This window comes from Triturus cristatus, chromosome 3_2, assembly GCF_964204655.1.
Source record: "Triturus cristatus chromosome 3_2, aTriCri1.1, whole genome shotgun sequence".
In the NCBI taxonomy this organism is placed as follows: Eukaryota; Metazoa; Chordata; class Amphibia; order Caudata; family Salamandridae; genus Triturus; species Triturus cristatus.
Window position 1 is genome coordinate 448188458 of NC_140584.1, and position 17406 is coordinate 448205863.

Consider the following 17406-nt stretch of genomic DNA (forward strand, 5'->3'; position numbering starts at 1 on the left):
AATTATATTTCAAATGTACACAGGCGCATTCTTATTTCCTACGCTAATCTTGGCAAACAAACATAAGCCCCTGGGTTTTGCAATATACAGCGCCGGTCGCCTCTGAAAAGTCATTTATGCTGTTACATCATAAATGACTTTTCTGTCTGCTGTTAAGTTCGCTGGCTGTTCCGCGGGCACTCCAGCTCACCATGGGAACCACTGGCTAAGAATGTAAATATGTTGCTCTCTACCTGCAGCGTGCCGGAGAAATGTACTGAAAGGGAGCGATGCGGGCATGTACAATTACCAGTGAGGGTGAACCTGTTACTCGTGGAGAGACCTGATCGGTTCACGGGGGCAGGTGTTGCTTTATTGCTGCATCTCTGGTTTATTGTTGATATGCGCTCCTGAGCTCTGTTTCAGAGGGAGCTTATAGGGGATTCAGTGCTTCGGAGTGCTTTGCAAGTTATGGTCCTATAATTGGATTTTAGTGTCATGCCCCACGGTTAGGAGCGGCAGGCGGTCCAGTATATAAGGACTCTGAGATTTCACGAACGCGCTTAGCGTTCTAGCCTGGAATCTAATTCCGTCCTAGTTAGTGTAGCCTGTCTTCCGGTTATTGATTTCCTGTTTCCGGGAGTCCTTCTTTACTGTTCGTTGTTTCTCGCGGCTCGTTCCGCGTCCTTGGCGTTCTGGAAGCGCCACTCTCTGTTGTTTCGTCGGATGCATCAAGTTGGTGGTTAGTGCTCTATTCTTGCATCACAGTAGTCTCTGGGACTCCGCAAGATTTGTGAGTGCGCTGGTTCCCCCGTTTGTGTTTACTATTTCAATCACTCCCTGTTGGTGGCGTCTAGTGTGTGCTCTGGCTCTGTGTTTTCGTTCCAATCCTAAGTTACATTTATATTCCCTTGTTAAGTGCTTTGTTCCTTGCACCTTTGTCAGTCGGTCCCCACATACCCGCACCCTCTAAACAGCTGAAATATCCCGGGTTTGGTATACCCTGGAGTGAGAGGTGCCGCTCATCCCCGCGCACCTCCCAGTAATTAAGTCTCGAGTGTAAAGCTCGTGGTTCCTCAGCGTTTTGCTCGCCAGCTGGTCCTCTTCCCTTCCGAACCCCCTTTCTATTCCCATTCTGTGAGGACCCTCCATGGCTAAGAACTGAAGGAAGGAGGTGGAGCACTTGCGTGGACCACGGTATGGTTTGACCAGTATACATCAGAAACACGGTAATAGCGCTGTGCGCTACCTTTCTTTATATACACGGTTTACCCTAGAGCGGGCGTGAGGTAACGATTGTTGTTCTATTCCCCTGTAGTCTTCAGCCCTTTATCAACATCAACTTGGTTAACCTGTTGCAGAATTGGGGCTTTTGGGTGTTCACAAAGGGTGAGTGATACTTAAGGCAGATCTGAGGCTATTGGGCGTGGGACAGGCTCTCAATCAGTGTTTTATGTCACATAGGATACTAGACTGTACTTTCCACGGTTCATACCTCCTGACTGGGAACAAGATCCTCCATAGGAAAGGGCATATAGAGAGGTAGGACTGTACAATTGGCAAGGTGTTAATTGTAGGTACTTATATGTGGATGGTCTATAATCTACCTTTCATTACAGCACAGAAGAGTCTCACCCTGGGATCCGCCTCTGCCACTATCTTGACGTCTTACCCTCCTTCCCTTGTTTTGTTTCCCTGTTTTCCCCTGGCGTGTCCTCCGGTTCTCTAGTGTTTGATAGAGACGGGGAACCGCAGGGGAAGACTGAGAATTGTCTTCACGGACCTGACGCTCCTGCGGATCAACCCACGTATCCTTACATTTAGGCGCCAGGGACTAAAACACATTATCTTACAGTAGGGCCAGAATTCTAACAGAGGGATTTCAAACGTGTCTTGCAAAGCCCTGCCAGACCACCGGATCGCATTATTTGAACACGTATTTGTATGGTTGCGGCAGTCTGTGCCAACAAGAAAGCCCCGCTGCAACTGGCAACACTACCACGCTTACAGCTCGTAGAAAATAACAGAACAAACTTAAGGTCAGGCCCCTTGTAAAACTGTAAATAAGCTCAGAAACTGTTCTGTCATAAAATATACCCATTATACTGAGAATTATGAAATGCTCTTTATTTCAAAATATATGTTCAGATTTCATATATGAACAGAAGGAATTCCATCTGCTTATGGTATTCCGTGTGCAGGATTTTCTTTTTGAGCATTTCGATTTTGACCTCATACTTGGGCTGATGTCTAAAGTCCAGGCTTTGGACCCATGTGTGTGACTTACTCAGTGCAGCAAATGTTACTTATAATCAGATAAACTTGCATGTCACTATGCACATGTGTGGCATAATTTTAAGTGAAAAAACATCTCACACTGCTGAGATGTAAGATTTCAGGGCAGTTGCAGTTACAAATGAAGCTGAACTACCTACATATATTTTGTAGGTACCTTTGCATCTTGAAATTGGTTTCAGATATACTGTCAAAAGTAGTAGTAAATCTATTTCCAGGAAACAAAAGAGGAAGAAATATCCCCAAAATTGTTGGACGTGCAGGATTAGGGGTTATTTCATGGATAAAGTATTTTCCTTGTGGGGAATGAAAAAACTAAAAAGTACAAATTTGTGCATTGCAAATAAGTCAGAAATGGCTTTCAAATGTAGGAGCAATACTCCAGAAGTAAAACAATATTTTTTCGCTGCCCAGAATAGTTCCATATTTTTCCTACATCTTTAAAAGATTTTTGTGGCCTACACAGGGTCCACACTGTCAGCTACAATTTCTTTATTTATCATTCTGGTTCCTTATTGTACACATTGACTTAGTGGTGGTTATTGATAACAGAATGACAGAGGTTTGACAGTTTTGTACGAAGTGCACACATTTGCAAAACAAGTTTGATATTCTCGTTTACTTTTCAACCATTTATATAAAAAAGCAATAACTGCTGATCATGGGCTGAAGAGCAGACTCACTAACGTTGCCAGTTCTACAAGGCCTTTTGCCTTAACTCAGTCTTCCCAGAATTATACTAAACATCCCTTGGCATCCTCTGAACTTTGTCTCACCCCATTCAGCTATAGGGTAGTCAGTGTGTACTCAATGGAGCCACTGAAAACCACGTTATCAGTCTTTGAGGCATTCAGTCATAGGCAGCTCTGCCTCATTATGTTATGTAGTATATGTCTCTTCCAGCTTATGCATTTTTTATGCGGTTTCATGTCGTTGCTTAGATCAAAGTGGAATGACCGTGTAATTAATTGTTCTACCCCTAGGTTTTGGCCTTTCTCGCTGAGCAGAGTCATGGTAGTCTGGTCTTTTTATCACCTCTGTTGAACTGTGGGACTTTTCAGTGTATTCAGGTTAACAGCTATTCCTACTGGATTAATGGAAGAGCCGCTTATGTGCCATTTCTGAGTCTAAGTTTGCACAGAGTCGCTTTGATGTGAGTTTTGTATCGGAATGAGTGAGAGAATGAACTGTGCCATTTCTCTTGTTTAGAAGCATTACTCAGTAGTTTGTATTGAGTTGTCGTTTTAGAGGGCATCCTGCTGCCCACTACATGGCACTGGTGATCTATTGTGTGTGAGGGTGAAATGGACTATCTAATAATGTGTGTAGTATCTTTGGGTGTTGGTGTGCATGAGGAGCATATTGTGAGGATATTGTTAATGTTTTTCCTAGAGAGAGATCAGAGTTTTGTGTAATGGAAGTTTTGACTCATGGAAAGGTAGCGCAGAACTTCAGAAGGTTAATGTGCCTGCTGCAAAGAACATGTATCAGATGCAGATCACAGAATGCACATGATGTAAATAGGTCAGTGAGTCACTACATTTGTCAGAGAGATCATTTTGTTACTTGCAGTTTGTAAGTTGTAATCCTAACAAACAACATATTATTAACTGTCATCCAAGAGCTGCATGCAAACTGCAAGCAGGTAAAAATTGTAGCATTATGTTTTTTCCCCCCCAGTCTTTGTTTGATTACCCTAATGTTTCAAAAATAAATTGTTATATTTTTATTTTCAGCACCTGGTAAAGCCTGAAACATTAACTGAACCACTACCTAATTTTTGGGCAATTTTTGGACAGAGAACAGGAGGACCCAAAATCCTTTGCTGCTCTTTCATCCCGTCTACGACCCAGCAAACAACAGTGTTAAAGGTAAGGAAACTGATTATATCTTTTTTTAGATTGGAATTAGGGCTATGTTTGTGGTCACTGGTCACTCTAGATGGTGGTTGGGGTGGGTGCACATTCTGAAGATTGTTCTCTCAGTGGATAGCATTTACTAATACTGAGCCTTAGCCCTGTGCTTTGGGCAATAACGGTTGTTAAAGGCACTATCTATTCCTTCCTTGCCTTGTTCAAGGCCCTCAAACAGTCTCTTTTGCAGTGTCTTCAGCAACCACTATGGCACACAGAGGCAGCAGGCAGTAAGGCTGTATTTTTAGCAGTCCTGTTGTCCAAAGGGGAGCTTTGGAGATATATTGCGATAATGCACATGATAGATGTACTTATACTGAAATTTGATATTATTGCACCAAATCTTATACGTTGTACTTTGACTATTGACAGGCTTCTTTCATATTGGTAAGGACAGCATCGACATCCATGATGAATACGGTAGAACAATTAATTACACGGTCATTCCATGCACGGCCACTACAAGATAAACTACATATAAAGAGATTAGGACCTGATCGGCCAGACCTACAACTACAACAAGTTACCCAGGACAGAGGAAAATTGTACACACGTACATTCTCAAACACCTGGTACACAAAAGCTGAATGGCTTACAGGGTGTCCGTCAAGAAACAAACTGTTCTGCTTCCCCTGCTTGCTGTTTAATGGTGATTTTCCTTGGACAAGAGAAGGAGTGATAGACTTGAAGCATCTGTCTGAAAAAATCAAAAAGCATGCACACACAAGAAAGCATATGGAAAACGTGACAAGACTGGGAATGTTGGGAGACACACCGATTGAGCAGCACATAAACAGTGCATACCGCCAAACAATACAGAAACACAATAAAGCAGTTGATCGGAATAGGCACATACTATCAAAAATAATTGATTGCATTCGTTTCTGTGGTGCTTTCGAACTGGCATTGCCAATCTGATGAATCTGAAGATTCCACAAATCCAGGAATATTCAAAGGCCTTGTGGATTTAATAGCAAGCATAGACAAGGAAATGGAAGCACATTTAGCAACTGCTACAGTCGTTAAGGGCACCTCTAAAACTATACAAAATGAACTCCTTGAGTGTATGCTCGAAATTATGAGAAGCCATATTGTCCAAGAGTTGCAAAACACAGACTTTGTGGCTATTCAGGCTGATGACACCACTGATGTGGCCACACAAACACAGTCCGTATTAGTCTTTCGGTACCTGGACAATGACAATAATGTTGTGGAGAGGTTCTATGGTTTCACTCATTTAAGAGACTCTACTGCAGAAACCATTACTGCAGCTATACTGCGTCAACTGAACTTCATTTTTCCAGAGGTGCACCAAAAAAAAAAACTTATTGCACAAAGCTATGATGGTGCGTCCGTAATGAGTGGAAGCCTTGGTGGAGTACAGAAAAGAATTAGAGATGTGTACCCTTATGCTCATTACGTGCACTGTTACGCCCACCAACTTAATCTTATTATGCAGCAGGCAGTATCAAAGATCTCCGAGACACGAATTTTCTTTCAGGATGTAGGAGGCATGGCAGCATTCTGCTCACGGTCCCCAAAAAGAACGGAAGCACTTCAGGAGATTGTGGACAAAAGGGTTCCAAGGGGATCCTCAACTTGTTGGAACTTTAACATACGTACAGTCCAACTAATATATCAATATAGGGAGGACCTTGTGAAATGTTTTCATAATATAGAAGTCAATGAAACCTTTGATTTCCAAACTCAAAGTGAAGCCCGTGGCTTTGCTAGAACACTAGAAGATAGAGAGTTTCAGTTCTTTCTGTTTTTATTTCAAGACATAATGTCGGCTGTCGAAAATTTATACAATCAGTTACAAGCACGAGAGATCGATACGGTCTCTGTGAAAAGAAATACCGCTATGTTTGTCGAGCGCATAAGCATAGTGAGAAATGAGGTTTACAATTTAGACAGCAAACTGCCAGAGGCTTCAGCTTTTGCACACCACAGGAAAAACATCACCACTCTGGTCCGAAATGCAAAGGAGATATGTGACATTGTAATTGTGCATGCACAAGAACGTTTTGCTTTCACAAAACATTTGGTGAGTGCCGCATTATTGGAAAGTCAAAACTTTGCAAAATATGGTGAATCCTTCCCTGAGAATGCTCTGCATGAGGCTGTGGAAGCTTATCCTATGCTCAACCAAGAGGACCTCAAAAGTGAGTTGACTGTACTGTACTCAATGCCTGTGTACCGAAATGCCAGAGATGCCAGGGCTTTGCGGACTTTAATTCATAAACTTAATATGGAAAAGACATTTACAGAGACAGTGACTTTACTTAAAATTGTCATAACCACTCCTATGACAACAGCAGAGGCAGAACGATCTTTTTCCGCCTTAAAGAGGATTAAGACATTCCTAAGAAACACCATGCTTCAGGAAAGACTAAATGCTTTGGCAATGCTCTCTATAGAGAGCAAGTTAGTTCAAAATATCTCTGATTTTGACGTTCAAGTAATTGAAAAGTTTGCTGCTCTTAAAGACAGACGTGCTGATTTTAGATACAAAAAGTAAACATATGTATGTTCAATGCTGCTAGTTTCCGACCACCTGTTTAGTTGTTTGTTAAATAAAAACACCTGTGAGGTACTCAGAAATGCATTATATCTCAAAGTCTGTTATGAAGCTCTGTGGTTATACTGAATAAGCAGCTACCTATGTTATACGACATGAGCTCTTTATTACTGTAATAACTGCACTTTCTTCATTGCTTTATTAAACTTTCTGCTTTCTCAAATTTGCTTGAAAATGCACCATTTTTCCACTCTTTTTTCAAAATTTTCGCGAACTAGGTTGTTCAGGCTCGCTCGCTACGCTCGCTTGCTATGCTGAAGTATGACAAACATTTTACGCCTCACCACTTTCAAATGGCACCGTCCGCCACTGGGACCTATGTTCACGGCGTCTGTATCAGGTTGCCCCCAGACAGCACATCGGCACGCGTACAGCTGCGTTAGCACAACTTGGAGGATAGGAGCTGTGCACACGTACGACGCACGGCGTGATCACAGTTCCTGCTCACTCGCAAATACAAATTTGGCCCGCATTCACACATCGCCTTCTGTTTTCATAACATTTTTCCTTCTATTTTTATAATATGCCCACCCTTCTGCATTCTAATATTCCCATACATATGCCTTTAATATTTTTTTTATTGTTGCCCGTATAATTTTGACCACATTACCACACAATAGCGCTTTACCATACCACAACTTCTGCTCCCTTGTTACTCTGTTTGAGAGGGAGCGGGCGCCACGTGACCTGCTTGAGGAGAGTGTTCTTGGCATGCTCCCACCTCCGGAGTGCCGCCTCTGCGACCCCTCACCTAGAGCACCCCAGGAGCGAGGACCCTCGGCAGGACAGATCGCAGCTCAGGGCGGCGGCAGCAGGCGAGCGTGTGCTGCTTGGGCTCAGGCTCCATGCTGGATTGGGATTCTACACATGCGGTGAAGCTAGACTGAGCAATAGTCTTCAGTCGGACCGGTGAGATCAACGCTTCACGTTACTCCTCAGTAAGCGCAACGTGGAATCAACTCATTAGGAGTGCCACGATCTGGCCGCTGTCAATGCGCGCCCGTGGACGCTGCTTCCCGCGTGAAGAGGTAAGAAGAATGCGGGGAGGGTACGGGGACAGAGGCAGTGCAAATACCTCGGGACAGAGCGGACGCACAAGTGACACGTGCACAGGGAGGGTGCAGATGCCGGCCCAAGGCGGAGGCTGCGTTGCCAAGAGGCACTTTTGGCATGCTTGTGGTGCATGATGGGAGATGTGTGCGAAGGGGGAGCATTAGAAGGACGGTTGAAGGGGCATATACAATTGTACACGCCATCGTTCTCATGCGTTTCCATAATATAGGTGTTTGTGTTAATACCTCTGCATGTTAGTGCACAACTCTGTGAGACTGTCTGTAGAAACATCTCTGCATTTGATTTTTTTTTGTACATACTTCTGTGTGCGTGTCATGAGTCTCCTCTTGTCTGTAGATGACAGCGTGTTTGCACGCCCCCTGCATGCGTGTTTGTGTGTATGTCACGCTGTGCGTACAGCGCCCTTATAAGTGTGTCTGCATCACAGCACTTCTGCCTACTTGTCTTTGTAAGTGAATAACTGTTTTCTTGGTTGCCTTTTACAAAAAAAATAAGAAATGAAATTATTCAGCACTCTAGTGGCCCATAGGCACGCTTGTGTGTGTTTGTGGACGCTATGGTGTATGCAATGTAAATTCTGGGGGTGTAGTTGGGTGTTTCTGTCTTGGAGATTTTGGATTGGAGCGCAGCCTTGCTCCCTCTCAGGTCTTAAAGGCTCCTGATTGTACCAATGACTCCTGCAGTCAGTAGCTACCTTCTTTGGCAAACCATAACATTTTTAGAAGACCACCATTCCCCATTGAAATTCAATGGATTTCGGGCTTTGTGAGGACTTTCTGCAGTCTTCAAAAGGATATTCGGGTAAATAGATTCAGCACTTCCTCTAGGTGTCCACCAACTCCTAAATTAAGCCATAGACTACTGGACTGTCAGAGAACTCCGGAGTGTGTATGAGGCACTAATTCGTCTGTTCCTTATTCTCACTGATCAGGAAACTTCTGACATCTTCTTCTCCATCAACGTTTTTTCGTCATTAGCTTCATTTGTCTTCATTTGCCCTCTCCTTGCTCTCCCCTTTTGTTTCCCATCCTTCAATCTGTATACCAACACTTAGCTTGTGAGCTACAGGTAGCTCTCTAGGTTTCAATAAGTAGCTCTGCTATGTGCATCCTGGCCAATCAAACTAGAAGCTTTTGCTTTGTTGAATATATGTACACCAAAATCGAAAGCATGTATTCAATGTGGAAATGTGTTTATTTTCAGAACTCGTAAACTGATGTTTGGACGAAAATGACTGAATTTCCCAAATATATTTAAAGCCGATATTTGAGTCATAAATCATGTAGTGTTGAGAAGACCGAATACGAATATTACCTTGATGTCAGAGGTAGTACTACCATGGCTGTTATATATTTCTCACATAGAGACATTCTACATTGACAAACCCTTTATGACATTACTGCTAGCAACCATTCCTAGAAAACTAAGCCACAATGTGTGCGTCCTCAGGCCACCCAATTATCATTCTGCAAATAACAATGAATGGACCTAATTTATGGTTTGCTCACACTACCTCTCACCTGCAGCAGTCTACTGGTTAGAAAAATCTGCCCAGGTATGTGGGGGATGCTTTACCCACAGACAAAAAAAAACATTTGCAATGCAATAGGTCTCACATTTGCAAGAGTTTGAGTTATTGGCATTCTAAAGGGCAATGTCTTTTATTTATGTGTTTTCAAAACCTTCGAACAGTGCGTAAACACCCTCATTTACGGCCAGCCTTGCTTCTTGTAAGTAAAGACAATAAGTACAAATTGTGTGTGTACGCACTACTTGCAGGTTTTCAAAATGCATAAATAACGAGTATTGTCATTTACAATGTCAATAGCTCAAACTCTTGCAAATGCGAGACCTATTGCATTGCAAATGCTTTTTTCATATGCGGACGAAACTCAGATTATGGTCTCCCTGTCATCTCGGGAGAAACACAGCAAAGAGGCTTTGAACAGTTGCCCCACACAAGTGTCATCCAACATGAATACCAATTCCCTCAAGTTAAATTAGGATAAGACTGAGGTCTTACTGGTGGACAACCATCCCCACATTTGGGGCCCTTACTTGTGGACTGTGGCTATGGGTGCAGTTCCTTCCCCTGTTCCCGTAAGCAAGAATTTGGGAGTAAGGCTTGATGTAAGGTTATCCATGAGTCTTCAAATTACCAAGGTGGCTGCAATGTGTTCTGGCATTCTTCAATGGCTTAAGAAGATCTTGGGAGGGCGCCCTAACTCTGCAAAAAGAACCGTTATACTGGCTTTGGTTATTTTCAGGCTGAGTTACGGAAATATTCTCTATCTGGGAGTCAAGTAGAGCCTGCTTAGATGACTCCAGATGGTGCAAACTGCAGCGGCTAGACTTCAACTACATTCCCCCCAAATTCTACTCTACCGCTAGTATGCTTCGCAAACTTCTCTGGCTTCTAATTGAATGTCGTGCTTAATTTAAGGCTTTTTGCTATGTTCATAAATGTCTCTCCAACTCAGGATCTATCTATCTTAGATGTATGGTCTCAGCATACATACCCAACCGTGCTTTGCGGTCTAGTAACATGGGCCTTGCTAGAATTTCTCAAATTAGGAAATACGGGCAAGGAGGCCGTGCATTCTTCTCCTTAAGCCCAAAGCTATGAAACTCCTTACCCTCTGATCTGAGAGCCTGTAACTCTATTGCTCTTCCATAAGAAGCTGAAAACTTGGCTGATTAAATCTTCGGTGTGATGTGAACTTGGTTTCCGTATTGTAGCGCAGTGCTGGGAAACTCTTCCTGGGTAGCCACGAGCTCTACAAATCTATATAATAATGATAATCAGTCAATCGTCTAAGTAGGGGAAAACATGTGCGCCCCCTATTCTGAGATGAGCGGCTACAACTGCCAGACATTTTTTAAATACTCTTAGTGCAGCAGTTACTCCAAATGGCAACACTTGTTTGTTAATTGATGGTATGTGACAATAGGAGTCTTTGAGGTCTATGGCTGCCATGATGTCTCCTTGCTGTAGAAGCAGAATTACTTCTTGTAGAGTAATCATGTGGAAGTGTTCTGATAGGATGTATTTATTGAGCGGTCTTAGGTCTAATATAGGCCTTAAGGTACCATCTTTCTTTAGAATGAGGAACTACAGAGAGTATAGCCCTTGTCCCTGGTGTTGCTTTGGGACAGGCTCTATTGCCCCCTTTTGAGGCAGAGCTTGAATCTCCTCTTGAAGGAGAGTTAAGTGTTGATGTGACATACCTTGAGTTCAAGGTAGGATATTCTGTGGAGTAGAGGTGAGTTATAGACAATATCTGTATTTTATTGAGAGGACCCACTGATCGGAGGTAATTTGTACCCAATGTACATGGTAGTACTGTAACCGTCTCCCCAGTGGTGTTAAGTGCGGGGGGGATGGGGAGATGGATGGAGCCACTGTTTGGTGGAAGTAGCTCCCTTGGAAGAGGAACCAAGTCCTCGAACCCTGCTGGCATTACCTCTGTAGTGTGTTTTATAGCATGCGCCTCATGTATACTGTGATTTTTAGGAGCTTTGTGGTTTGTGAGTGGGACATGTGTCTGTATAGGTGGTAGCTTTGAATGCCTCTTTGCATTGGCCCCTATGAAAGGATCTCATATTTTGGTACGTTTGAAGGACACGCATGGCTTTAGCAGTGTTGTTGTCCTTTTTCATTTTATCCAGCATTTAGTCCACTTGTGGTCCAAAAAGGTGTTCTAAATCAAATGGCAAATTGATGAGGCATTGCTGGACATCGGGTTTAAACCTTGACACCCTTAGCCAAGCATGTCATCTGATAATGCTGGTGCTGACCTCTCTTGCACTAGTGTCGGCTGAGTCTAAAGCACACTGGATTGTAGCATTATATACGAGTCACTCCTCTTCAACTAATTCTGCCCCCTTTGTTTGTATTGCTCAGGAAGATGTTGGATCAAATCCTGCATATGATCCCACTGTGCTCTGATGTATCTGGAAAGGAGGCCAACAAAATTGGCAATTTGAAGGTGGTTTGATACTTCTACTGCAACACATTAACCTACAGCATCACATTTTTTGCTCTCCTTATCTGAAGGAGCAGCATCACCGGTGCCTTGTGGACTGCCACATTTTCTGGCAGAGTCCACTACAAGGGAATCAGGGGGGAACGCGCACTTTGATATAGGTTGGGTTAGTTGGTGAGGGTTTGTACTTCTTGTCAATCATAGGAGTTAGGACACTTGACTTAGCAGGCTGCTTGAAAATATCTGTAGTGGATTTAAGCATGCCTTTTAACAAAGGTAAAAAATGGACAGTACATTATGCTTTGGACAGAGTCTCTACAAGGACGTCTTCCTAGTCCTCCACTGTATGCATGTCATCTTTATAATATTCAGCAGCTCTGTGAAGTACATCATGACATGTGGTGACATCATCTGGTAGGGAAGGTTTGGACGGGTGTAGCTCTGGATATGTATCTCCTTGTGGATCTAAGGTACAGTCATCCAATGAGTTGATCGAGATTAGCTAGACTGCCCTGTAGGTCTGAAAAAGTATGGAGTGTAAGAGGGATCAATATGATCCCCGGTGCTATACTCCCCCACAGAAGATGCGGTAGGTGATCCCTGTGGGTGAACATGAGGGGAACAATATGGTGAGGTTGGTGGTGGTGGAGGTGGAGGTATAGCTGGTATTGGCAGCAGAGCAAAAGTAGGTGCAGAGAAGAAGTTATAGGTATTGGTGGAGTAGGTGGGACAGGAGGTGAAGGTTCAGGAGAAAATCTGATGGGACTGGTGCCCCTGTCCTTCTGTTTTTTCCTTGGGGGCTTTGGAGTTTGAAGCCCCATCATTTCTTCCTCAAAAGTCTTTTTATGTTTTTATAGTATGTCTGTAGGTGGGATGTGTGGTTTGGTTACCACCCTTCCTGTATCCGGGTTTATGAACAGAGTCTCTGCCTGGTGTCGAGCTTTTCCTGTAATTCTGTTAAAACGGGCAAGTTCTTGTGGTTCTAGTGCTGTTGGTGCAGAAAGTGTCTTATGTATTTGCAGCCAAAGATGCTTTAGATGTATTTTTCGGCACCGATTTTGGCTTCAAATGCAAAGGTGATTTGGCGCTGAGGGTGTTTTCGGCTATGGTTGGAATCTGAAGGCTCCCTGGGTCTTTCTGTGAGAGAATTCAGCTCCAAAGGCTTGGAAGGCTTTTCTGGTGTTGATAGTTATTTTTGAGACACAGGCTCCGAAACGGACTTAGACTTTGGAGTGGTCGATCACTTTGTGTTTTTATTAGGAGCCCGTACAGGTTGTTTAGGCGGAGGGACAACTGTCTGCTTCTTTGCCTTATGCCGAACACCTCCATGGCATTTGCCACAGTACACACGTGCCCCCTTAACTGATCGGTTGAGCTCCTAGTTGGAGCCGGACCCTTCCCCACTGCTGCCAAAAAGAATGGGGACGTCCATCGGTGAGCTTTGTGCTTCTGCCTCCTCTTCGATGGCTCCTTTAGTGTGAAGGCTGTGTTATAGCTCTGGCTGAATCTGCAACCTGAAGATATCAGGTGCGTCTTCTGCTCGGTGTGTCTGCGTTGTGCTATGGGCCCAGCGGTGCTTTCTTTGTTGTCAAAGAATTTTCTTCGTTCAAAAGGCCAGGCGCGCTTCACACAATGTTTCTTCGTGTTCTGGACACAGTCAGAGATTGCAGATTGGGTGGTGATCTTGCATGGAGTATTTTGCATGGAATTTGGAGCAGAAGCTTAAAGGAGTCTTTTCCATCACTCTATGTGCATCGAGTGAAAAAAGATGGTGGTGAAATGTTGAAGACGAAGTGGAGCCGGGCCTGAGCCCGGGCAGGCAGAAAAATCTATAGAAAACCAGTAAGTCACCGGCGATGAGTGATGTATCAGCGTGTCGAAGCTTTGATGCCAGAGCTCCGAGGTAGACGTCCGAACCCAATGGCAGAGAAAAACAATCTAACAAAGGAGCTGATGATCAAGCGTAATGCAGACTATGGGAGGAGTCACTATACCTCATGACTCAAACGACTTCTTCAAAGAAAAACAATTTGCAAACATCCAAGCCCAACACTAGATGGCATAAGTATGCTAAGCATATGTATCTACGGCCAACACATGCTACGAATAGTCAATTATACCAATTAAACAGCCCAATCTGTTACCATATTTCATGGAAAGGAGCTTGCAGTGGGAGGACGTTTACCTATATTTCCCTAAAAGGGGCAGGAGTGGGAATTCTGGCATAGTGAGAAGAGGATTGATGAGGAGGAATAGGAAAAAAACACATACCAGTTCTTCATTTTAATTTGAAGCTAGTTAAGCTCTATAGACTCGTACCACCTTTCGCCTTTGCTGAATAATACTCATCTTGCATAAAGAAAACAAAGACCTGCAACTGTACTCCAAGCAATAAAATATTCCATTACTTAGTGTACCGTGAACACGTACAGGAATAAAAGAAACATGTATACCTAAGAACCTGTGTTAATACGTTTAGCAAAGTATTGTATCGTACCTTGTGTGTAAGTATCAACCTCTGCTTCCAGCCTTCTTTCTGGATGAGGTTTAGACCTCCACCTGAACTTCCCAGAGCCAGCCATTTCCGAGACACTGCTATGCAAGTACACTGTAAGAACATGAAGGGTCAAAATCAGTAACTGGTTACACAGCAAACAAACATTTCACCAGAACTTTCTGTATTTGTTCATCAAGGCAGAATAATAACTCCTCTTTGATACAGCCCTGAAAATATTTGGGTTATTAAAGATAAACTTTATTTCCCAGCGGAAGATTTCAATTTAGACAGTGTGGGGTTGCTCTTTGCAAACCAATTAAAAGGCTCAAGCCATGCAGCAACTTCTTCGATACATTGCAGCCAGTATGTTAGATATAATAGCTGCCACTGCTATAAGAGAAAACAGGAAAGTAAATAGTGGAAACGGAACATTTCTGGACGTTTAGCACCGACCTGTAGAAAGGTAGAAACCTACATTTTTCACCAACCTGCACTGGAGTCAGTGGCCGCCAGCGGCAAATTAAACTGGTGAGGCGACTATTTAAGCCACTGACGGGCATGGATAAAAAATTTTACAAAAATTAACAAACAGCAGTGCACCCTTAGGCTCAACGCCAAAGATCTCAATTCTAGTTTGTTTAAAATAGTGTTTATAATGGGCCACAAATGAAAGCTCTGGAGTCGAGGTTGAATGAACTGTGAGTTTCTCCCAGTGCCTGTCAGTGAGTTAAATCAACAAAATAAAAAAGTTTTATTTACCTATTGCTTAGTGCTCGGTGCTCCTCTTAGTCTCTCCAGTTGGTGGCTCGAGCACAGGCTCTCAGAGCCTCATCCAACTCCCCCCTACCAAACCAGTCGCTGCTCTGATGCTGCTCAGGCAGCATGAGAGAAGCAAAATTATTGGCAGGAGCGCGCTGGTTGGACGCGCCTTCAAGTACTTTCTCTCCACCCAGCTGTCCAAGATAGCTCAGGTTGGAGTATGTCACTTTTCATGTTTCATGCACTCGCAGTGGAGGGGCGACGCTCCTCTGCTGTCATGGAGGCAACCCTGCTGACTGGAGTGATCAGAAGAGCAGGTATGATGGAATAAAATGTTCAGAGTTGAATTCAATCACTGAATACAACTGCTTTCTGTTTGACAGTAAACACAGTGAAAATCTGTTTTCTTCGTTTTTAGGTCTCGCCTGGCGAACGCAGCGCGAAGCGCTGTCGCCAGCGAGATCTATTGTTGCTGACTTGCCTCGGAAGTGGGACAGGAGATGGGCACGCGCAGGCTCTTGGCGGATTTGAGTTAGTGTACGCGCTTACAGCCACGCGGCGTGCACATCTCCTGTCCCCCTTCCCTCGCAAGTCAGCATGCAGTTTCACTTTCGTGAACATTCACTCGTTAAAAACGCAGCATTTGGGCATCCGCAGGGCTTTTGGCGCTTGCATGTAACGTGTACAGCTGGTGCTTGGTGCCGTGTTAATTAGGCTCGAGGCAGTAGTTTCTTTGTGAACGCGCTCATAAAGACTCGGGCCCCTCTCAATTCCTGAACTATGGCTATGGCGCAGCGGTAAAAATACAAGAACCACACCAGAGAGGTACGATGGACCTGCGCCACCTGTACCTTGGTACCCACATGCTGCGGTAATTACCTAGCCCTCGAACTCCAGTGCTCGCGCCCCTTGCGCCATTTCAATGTGTACATATTAACAGGTTCGAGCCTTATGCGCGCTCCGTCATACTACATGCCGCGCTACATCCGCTACTAGCGAACGGGAGGGTTGGTGCTCAGGGCGCCCTATACTGCCTTCTTCATTCAAGCGTAAACAAGCGGGCCCATTCCTTTTTAGCGCTGGGAGCTAGGCGATTTGCCCAGAATCTCCGGATGTTTGAGGGTCAGTGCCGAGACTCGAACTGGATTCCCCAGATTCAAAGTCCCACGCTCTAGCCATTATGTTGTGTTGCTCTACACAACGCGTGTAGTGTGCCTTGCACCCCTAGGCCGTCGCGCTATCACCCCCCCTAGGGACAGGATAAAGGATCTGTGATCCCGACTGTCAGGAAACCCGGTCTGGCTGAAGGGGGAAGCGAGGAGAGAACTCGCGGGCAGTCTTGCCCGAGTGTAATCCAAAGCGGGCCAGCCACCCCCATCGCTGGCTACCCTGGGGCAGTCCCCGGGCAGCTAAACATATCGGCATGAGCCCCCGGTCCTAGTGCCTGGTAGGCAAACCACTAATGCAAGCGCAATTCAAAGCAACAACGAATATTTCGCAGTCGCTGGGCCGGCATGTACTCCCGGGAAGACCCGCTGGTCATCTTGTACTCCGACTCGGCCTGCTCTCACCTGCTGAACTCCTGCAGCGCCTGCTTCGCCGAGTTCTACGCCCCCTGCGCCAACAAACACACACGCACCAGCCGCCCTCAGCCAGTGCATGCGTATCCCTCAACGCGCGCATGGCGTGCTTTCGCTTTCCCTCCCTCCGGCGTTTCAGCCCACGCTCAGGTTCTCCCGCCCGTTGAGGCCCCCTCTCTTCCTCCCTCGCAGCTCTCTCCCCTCCTCTCCCTGCCTCCACTTCGACCCCCTTTTGTCTTACTCCCTGCCCTTTGAGTCACCTTCCTCCCCCCTTTGACTACCTAGTGCCTCTTCCCAGCGCAGCCACGCACTGCTCGGTGACCCTCGGCAGAGAGCAGCCCTCGCACGGCCACGAGGATGGAGAAAACACTGCTGCTCAAGATGCTCCTGCTGGCGATCCTTACCGGTCAGCTGAGGCCGCGCAGGAAGGTGGGTGCCCCCGGCAGACACCCTCCCCACCCCCTCCTGGCATGTGAGAGTGATCGGCCGGACACCCCCTGCTGGCATGTGTGAGTGTGAACGAGCCTGGCACACCCCTGCTGGCATGTGTGAGTGAGTGTGAACGAGTCTGGCACACCCCTGCTGGCATGTGTGAGTGAGTGAGTGTGAACGAGCCTGGCACCCCCCTGCTGGCATGTGTGAGTGAGTTGGAACGAACCTGACACCCCCCCTGCTGGCATGTGTGAGTGAGTGTGGACAAGCCTGACACCCCCTGCTGGCATGTGCACGTGATCGGCCTGAC

General features: G+C 45.2%; 1 protein-coding gene across 1 annotated transcript in view; it reads right to left on the reverse strand.

Moving 5' to 3' along the window:
* The window catches only part of HPS5 (HPS5 biogenesis of lysosomal organelles complex 2 subunit 2), a 484255-nt gene that overhangs the window by 396231 nt on the left and 70618 nt on the right, over positions 1 to 17406 (reverse strand). The window contains exon 3 of the mRNA XM_085648054.1: positions 14326 to 14436. Within this exon, the coding sequence (XP_085504180.1) occupies positions 14326 to 14436 (111 nt within the window). The remainder of the gene's footprint in view (positions 1 to 14325; positions 14437 to 17406) is intronic.